The sequence below is a fragment of the Acyrthosiphon pisum genome, chromosome A1 (genome assembly GCF_005508785.2).
Source record: "Acyrthosiphon pisum isolate AL4f chromosome A1, pea_aphid_22Mar2018_4r6ur, whole genome shotgun sequence".
NCBI classification, from domain to species: Eukaryota; Metazoa; Arthropoda; class Insecta; order Hemiptera; family Aphididae; genus Acyrthosiphon; species Acyrthosiphon pisum.
Window position 1 is genome coordinate 43,571,434 of NC_042494.1, and position 8,056 is coordinate 43,579,489.

Genomic DNA, 8,056 nt, shown 5'->3' on the forward strand with positions numbered 1-8,056 from the left:
ATCTTTGCTGCGAAGTTATCACTGTAAATAATGATTAAAAAAACTAAAATGTATGTAACACCAGTTTTCAACAAAATCATTTAGTTTTTAAATTCTAGTTTAAAAATAAATAACCTTAGATACATACAGTTTTCAAGAAATATTAATTTTAGGATTTTCTAAATATTGTATATTTGTAAAATTTGTTGTTTCTTTTTGAGTTTAAATAAAACTAGTTTTTGATTTATGTTTATAACATTTACACACACAAATATTGACTTTGCAAACAGCATACAAATGTTTGTGAGGTAAAAATTTGAGGTTTTACCAAATCTCAACCATTTCTCCAGCACATAACTTTAGAAATGCTTATATTATTTTTTTTTTTTATTGAGGATATATTCATACGGATATGAATCCAAGGAAATATACGTTGATATGTATGTACGAGTATATACTGACGACGTCTGACTAACTGATTACTTATGTAATTTAGATACTGGCCATACTGCAATACATAGGTAACTATTAATTTTTGTAGACACAACATATTATTAGGCATTAGTTTTACTCGTATACCTATATAGTAACCGAAATATGCTCTAGAAGACGTGATAAATGTCTTCACGTTTTATTTTTAATACAGTACAACATAATATGCGTGCACCCAAAATTCAACTCCTCGTCTCCCCAGGTGGTATTTAATAATAAGAGTAAAAAAGGCGGGTAAGTCGTGGATGTCGCTCTGCTGTACAGTAGGTTACAAGTGGGTTACTGTAATGGATGGAATTAAATTTGAATCCAATGATATTATATCATTGTATACGAAAAACGATTCTGAACGGAGATGATTTGTCAGTCTAGGATATATTATTTTTAAAGAAAAACTTATGGAGAACCTTGCACCAAATTTTAAAAACTTAGTTATAAAAGAAAAAATTTTTACGATTTTTCAACCACTAAATTACTTGCAAATTTTCGCAATTTTGACATATTTCGTATAAATTTGAACTTTAAATGCTTATAAATAAAAATTGTGACAATGTATTCCTTTTATTTTGCAACTGCTATTGTAAAAATATGTTAGGAGCCTTGTATTAAATTTCCAAATCTTAGAATTAAAAAGAAAAACTTTTATGAATTTCTGTCTAAGATAATTTGAACATTGCCATAATTTTTACGTATTTAGTCAAAATTTGAACTTTAAATGCTTATAAAAAAAAAATCGTGACTATATATTTCTTTTATTTTTCAATTGCTATTGTAAAAATATATTATGAGCCTTGTATTAAATTTTGAAATCTTAGATATAAAAGGAAAATTTTTTATGAATTTCTAGCATAAAATAATTTACGAATTTTCGTGATTTTTACATAATATGTTGTCAAAATTTGAACTTTAAATGCTTATAAATAAAAATTGTGACAATGTATTCCTTTTATTTTGCAACTGCTATTGTAAAAATATGTTAGGAGCCTTGTATTAAATTTCCAAATCTTAGAATTAAAAAGAAAAACTTTTATGAATTTCTGTTTAAGATAATTGAACATTGCCGTAATTTTTACGTATTTAGTCAAAATTTGAACTTTAAATGCTTATAAAAAAAAAATCGTGACTATATATTTCTTTTATTTTTCAATTGCTATTGTAAAAATATATTATGAGCCTTGTATTAAATTTTGAAATCTTAGATATAAAAGGAAAATTTTTTATGAATTTCTAGCATAAAATAATTTACGAATTTTCGTGATTTTTACATAATATGTTGTCAAAATTTGAACTTTAAATGCTTATAAATAAAAATTGTGACAATGTATTCCTTTTATTTTGCAACTGCTATTGTAAAAATATGTTAGGAGCCTTGTATTAAATTTCCAAATCTTAGAATTAAAAAGAAAAACTTTTATGAATTTCTGTTTAAGATTATTTGAACATTGCCGTAATTTTTACGTATTTAGTCAAAATTTGAACTTTAAATGCTTATAAAAAAAAATTGTGCCTATGTATTTTTATAATTTTTGAATGGGAGTTAGAACAACATATGTGGACCCTTCTATTAAATTTTCAAGTATTTTGTCCCAGCTAATTTTTTTTTATCAACATTTATAAAAAAAAAATCAAAAAAAATCGATTATTTCAATTGCCTATAAATAGATTAAAAATTAGTGAAATATTTTGAAAATAAAACTATATAAAGAAAATGTCAATTTAAACAACTGGTAAAATTTTCAAGTGTCTACGACTCATACTTTTTGAATAATAACAAATATCAAAAATCGTTTGAGGCTAAACCGTTATTTAATGCGGTTTTGTAAAAATTTAAATTTCAAACACTCCTAAAAATTTTTTGTCTTAGTCCGGTTGAGTTTTTTTTACAGATATTTAAAGAAAAACTTATGGAGAACCTTGTACCAAATTTTAAAAGCTTAGTTATAAAAGAAAAAAATTTTACGATTTTTCAACCACAAAATTACTTGCAAATTTTCGCAATTTTGACATATTTCGTATAAATTTAAACTTTAAGCACTTATAAAAAACGATTTTGGATTTTTTTTTATCACTGTGAGAACAACTTATAAGAAACCTTGTATTAAATTTTCAAAGTTTTCTATCCAACCAAAAATTTTTTATCGTTATTTTAAAAAAAAATACTTAGAAAAATTGAAAATTTCATTTGTCTATAAATAGCTCAAAAAAAGTCGAAACACTTTGAAAATTTAACCCTGTATAGACAACGCTAATATAAACATCTGTTGCAAATTTCAAGTGCTTACAATAATTATTTTTTGAGTTACAGTAAAATTAAGTTTTCGTTTTTGTCAAAAATTGGTTTTGCGTAAAAATTCGCGTTTTTCCGTTATTTTTTTAAGGTTTTTCCTGCCGCTTTTGAAAAGTATTGGGAAATTTTCACTTTTGACCCCCCAAAGTACCAACTAGATTCACTTTCCTTTCAGAAAAGGTACAACTTTTGAAAATCGAAGCATTTTTACTGCTCCAAAAGTTGTCGTCAGACACAAAAAAAAAAAAAACACACATCATTGTAAAATCAATACATTCATCACTTCGTTCAGAATCTAAAAGTGACTTCTCTGAATACCTACGTTTAGTTTACCGATAAGCAGTATGTAATTAATTTGACCTGTCAATGGGTATTAGTTGTAAATTTATTGTAATAGAATTTGGGTTCCATTGAAAAAACCTCTCGAACAGGCTTCAGAGATAAATTTATTTAAAAATTAGAACAATTCACCTAACCCTGGTAAAAGATATTTTGTATGCAACCTGTGTTCGCTTGTCTGCTAGACCTACAATACATATTATATGCGTATGTCGTATAGGAATATCTTCTTCTTTCAACTATTTACTACAAAAGATTGTAAAAAAGAATTATCAAAGGAAATACGAAAGAATTTCTAAAAATACCAACCTAAAATTATAATAGATGACTTAAGGTATTTTCTTTTTATATATAACATATTATTTACTGCAGACATAAAACAAATTTCTAAACTATTAACACGCACTGCAGTATATGTTACAACTTATTTTCATATAATACCTATCAAATATCAATTGATGAATTCAAAATTATATATGATGTAGGTACCTAATACTCGAGAGTCTAGTGCTGATGTAATACGGTATACAGACATACAGTAAGTTGAATATTGAATTTATAAATTTAACAATAATTTGGAAACTATAAAATGTATATAATATAATAGTATAGTAATAGTATATTATAAATTATAATGAAGGACAAAATTCAAACGTTTATAATTCTATATATTTAAACAATAGGTAATGTATACTATGCCATAGTGTAGGTATATAGTAAGATAATTTAGTTTTTGTTTAGTATTCTTATTTAATCGTTTTATTATAGTTTCTATATACATACTATACCTATGTAATAAACTAATACATACATATATATAAATATATAATATACTATATAGTTGTCAAACTGCAGAGTCTCCTATAAACGAAAGATTGCGACACTTTCTAAAACTGAGCTCTGACGGGAATACAATGTATGTAGTTAGTGTATCAATGTCTAACAATGAAAACAAATTATTGTCATTGTTGCCTAATACATAAACCCCGTCACGTACCTATTTACAACATCGGCATAAATTTAAAATTATGCTTTTTAAGTTCATGGAATAACAAAATATTATAGGTACTTCGGGTACCTACCTATACACACTACACAGTATACACTGCACATATTTTATATTCTCATATCAGTTCACTATATTATGTATACCTAAATATTATATACCTATATTCTATAGGCACTGTAGTAGATATTATTTTACTTTTGTGTAAACATAACTATACCAACACCATTTTAAAATCTATGGAAATGTGCATTACACGAGGTTTTCTATACCTACACGTTAACCATCTACATATTAATTTCAATTTACACATCAATTGCTGAAAAAATCGCGACGTGTATTCATTATAATATGATAATTTACCTATGTGAACAATAAGTAGGTCATAATATATATTGTATGTATACCTACATAGTTTTTATTTACTTTTTGAAACAAATTAATCACTCAATTATGCGAACAAAAGAATAATGGGTACTACTTTCTGTAAACTAATTTTTTTCTTCTAATTTCCAACACCGAGATTCTAATTATATTGCATTCTATAAACAGCAATATTATAATTTTCAAATATTGATATTGATTTGACAAAACAATTCTTATTTTTAAATAGTAAGAGTTCAACAATTACCTATCATTTAGGTTTTCACGACTCCCTTATAGAGGTGGAAAACTAATAAGTTAGAGCCACCAGCACGGCAACAAATAACATAAACTGAAAATAAGAAAAATATATTTAGGTTACGCGAAAAAATTAAATATCTAATTTAGGGGTCATCACTTTAAAAAACGTTGAGTGTCAGAGAATATGTTTTAATATGTATATGATGAATAATAATTAATAATATACTAATGGGTCAATGGGTGAATCATAAATCATAATAGATATTTATTAGTTAGGTACCTATTACGATGACTGATTACAAAATATGATATTTACCAAGGTATTTGTTTGTTATCGCCCCGCCAGAATCGTATTAATAACAGTATAGTAATAGGTAGGTACTTAGTTATGAAAAGACGTCATTTAAATTTTAAGTTCAGTCCGCCACTGACGTCCAGTAGGTATACCGCTAAACTCTGCTGTGTGGTCGTGTGGAGACACAGTGGAGGACGTCTAAATACCCTATATCAGTCATATAGCTACTGTTATTGTAGGTACAAATGGTCAATGGATAATAGATATTATCTATATCAATATGTTATATAGTTGATTAATTGTTTGGATATAATCGTATATTTTGGAAGGTACGATTGGATTAGAGTCTAGAGGTTTAACATTTAAATGATTTAATAATAAGATAACTTTATAACTCTGACAATACATGGAAAGTAGATATAGGCAATTATACAATGTCGTGTGTTATATACTGGCTAACTGACTAGTGACTATAGGTACTGTATACTGTGTACAGTAAACCTAATAAAACGTTTCAGTAGGTATTTGTTCATTTTTACAAACATTTTACTTTCATAAGTCACAAGCTATATCTGGAAACGACTTAATTAACTTTTGATTTCCTTCCCATAGGTATACCGTATACCTACGCAATAATAATAATTGACTTAAAGTATAAGCTTTCACCGTGGTAAAATATTTAAGCTAAAGTTGTGCGTTTCCATGGTAAATTATAGATGGTAAAATAAAAAGTAACAAAAATAACAGCCAGTTATACGATTAAGCAAACCGGATGTACCGGACTAAGCCTGAATATAACTCAATGAATTTAATAATAATCAAAGTAACTTCGACTGAATTCAGTTTAGGTTAGCGTTGTTTTATTATAATTAAAAGTGTACTAAGTAGGTACCTATATAGTCTATTGAGATTTTTAATAATGACTGAACTTATTGTAAATGCGATATTATTTTAAATATTTTAAATATAGGTTTTAGTTAATATTTAATAATATTATTAATAAATTCTTATTTATTGATAGGTACTTGTTAATAAAGTATATTATATTTTAAAAAAGTCGTCATCAAATACCTACCTACTAAAGGTATTAATTACGAATCGCGGAAAAAAGCCCAAAAAAAAATCCACAGAAAAAATTTAAATAATATATTATAATTTATAATATAATGAACATTATATGAATATTATGAACACATACAAATTCTGATTGTACCATTGTACTTAACTTTTTGAAATATACCTGCAGTGTTTATTTATTTTGGGCTTTTTAGAATAGGAATATACATACGTATATACCTATATTGGTATGAATATGATATTATATCTAAACAATAAACACTAAGAACAATATATTTAAATAAAGCCATAATTACGTTTTCATAGGTTTATAGATAGTAGGTACTATAGTCTGAATATTCCCCAATCCCTATTAAACATTAAATTCTTTTCTATGCGCACGTGCCCTAGGTATACTTATTTAGCATTAAGAACGAATTACTGTGTTACACTGACTATTACCATTGACTTTATACTATTTAGTAGATTATAAAATGTATGCTATATTATTATTATTTATTAGCTAATTTTATTATTTTATCGAAAGTAAATGTGTTACCTCTTTATCGGTCGTTTTGAACATGTCTTATTTTTAAAACGAATCACAAGAGCACTTGAGAAAAAAACCAAAAAACTTTAAATACTACTATAATAAGTTACCATTAGTATAATATTACACATTTACACTATACGATCGCATGGAACTCTACTTCCTATATCTACTGAATTGCAATACACATGGGTGTTCTCGCTTCACCCATACCTGTGATACTGAAATAAGTACCTATAGGTATGCTATAGTGTATAGCGTGTACCTATAGTCTCGAGCGCGTCACATCGATGTCCTACATTATTCGTGCGTACCTATTATTATTTTACCTACCTGTCCTACCTACTCCATTTGTGTCATATAATATATCATATATAGATTACTTTATACAGGTACTGAGCTGTACGGCTATTATGTACCAATATATATGTAGTGTTATACACGCCAACCGGCCGAGTCATCGGCTAATGGCGGCCCATCGCAGACAGCTGTCCTAGGATGTGTAATGATTTAGGTAGATTATATTATGTTTATATACCTATACAGTATACATAGTAGGTTAGTGGTTACACAGGTACTTTAAAACCTTATATTATAGTTATTATACACTACACAGTGTTCTAATATATTTGAGAAAAAATATTCAAACACTTTTTTAAGTATTAAATACCTAATATTTTTGATTCCTTAAATTTTATATTTGTCTCTATTAGTAATCTTTGTTAAATAAAAAAACCATAAAAACGTGCCTTTAATCATCAGCATTTAAACGATCCTATATAAATTATAAAATAAATGATTTATCTGATAAATATCCCTGGAAATTTAGTCACCGAAAAATAACCGGTAATCGGAAAAAAAATCCCCAGACTACGATATTACTCAATAAATATTTTTTAAACATTAATTTGTATCTATAATTAATATTTAATTACAAACGTAATTAAACAATTATATATTATTGCCAAAAATTATATACACTGCCCCAAGTTAGTTTAAGTAATAGATAAAAATAAAAAAAAACCTTAGAAGGAATAATTAACAATAATATTTTATATTACTATGTTAATACATATTTTGTGTTGATATAATACTGTAAAAATTGAATCCCCGAAATAGAATATTACGTTTTGTGTGACATTTTGACGATAATTTATAAGGTATAAGAACTTCAAATGATACTTATGATTGTTGTGTGTGGTTTAGTGTGTACCTTTGATAATATATAATATAAGGGTAAAAGGTTACACCTTTATCTAATTAATTTATCTAATTACCTAATCTGTAATGGTTTTAAACTAATTAACAATTTCTAACTATTGTTTGATCATGATTTTATTATTATTATTACCTACTATTATGATTACCATTTTATGATAATAAATGATCGATATATTCCAAATATTTTTATGTGTTATTTTTTTACTG

At 26.2% G+C, this 8,056-nt stretch overlaps 1 protein-coding gene across 1 annotated transcript in view; it reads right to left on the reverse strand.

The window, feature by feature from the left end:
• Positions 1 to 6,847, reverse strand: part of LOC100166915 (PDZ domain-containing protein 2) — a 72,900-nt gene extending 66,053 nt beyond the window's left edge. The window contains exon 1 of the mRNA XM_029487088.1: positions 6,638 to 6,847. Coding sequence (XP_029342948.1) covers positions 6,638 to 6,661 — 24 coding nt within the window. The 5' untranslated portion in view covers positions 6,662 to 6,847. The remainder of the gene's footprint in view (positions 1 to 6,637) is intronic.
• Positions 6,848 to 8,056: the final 1,209 nt, after the last annotated feature.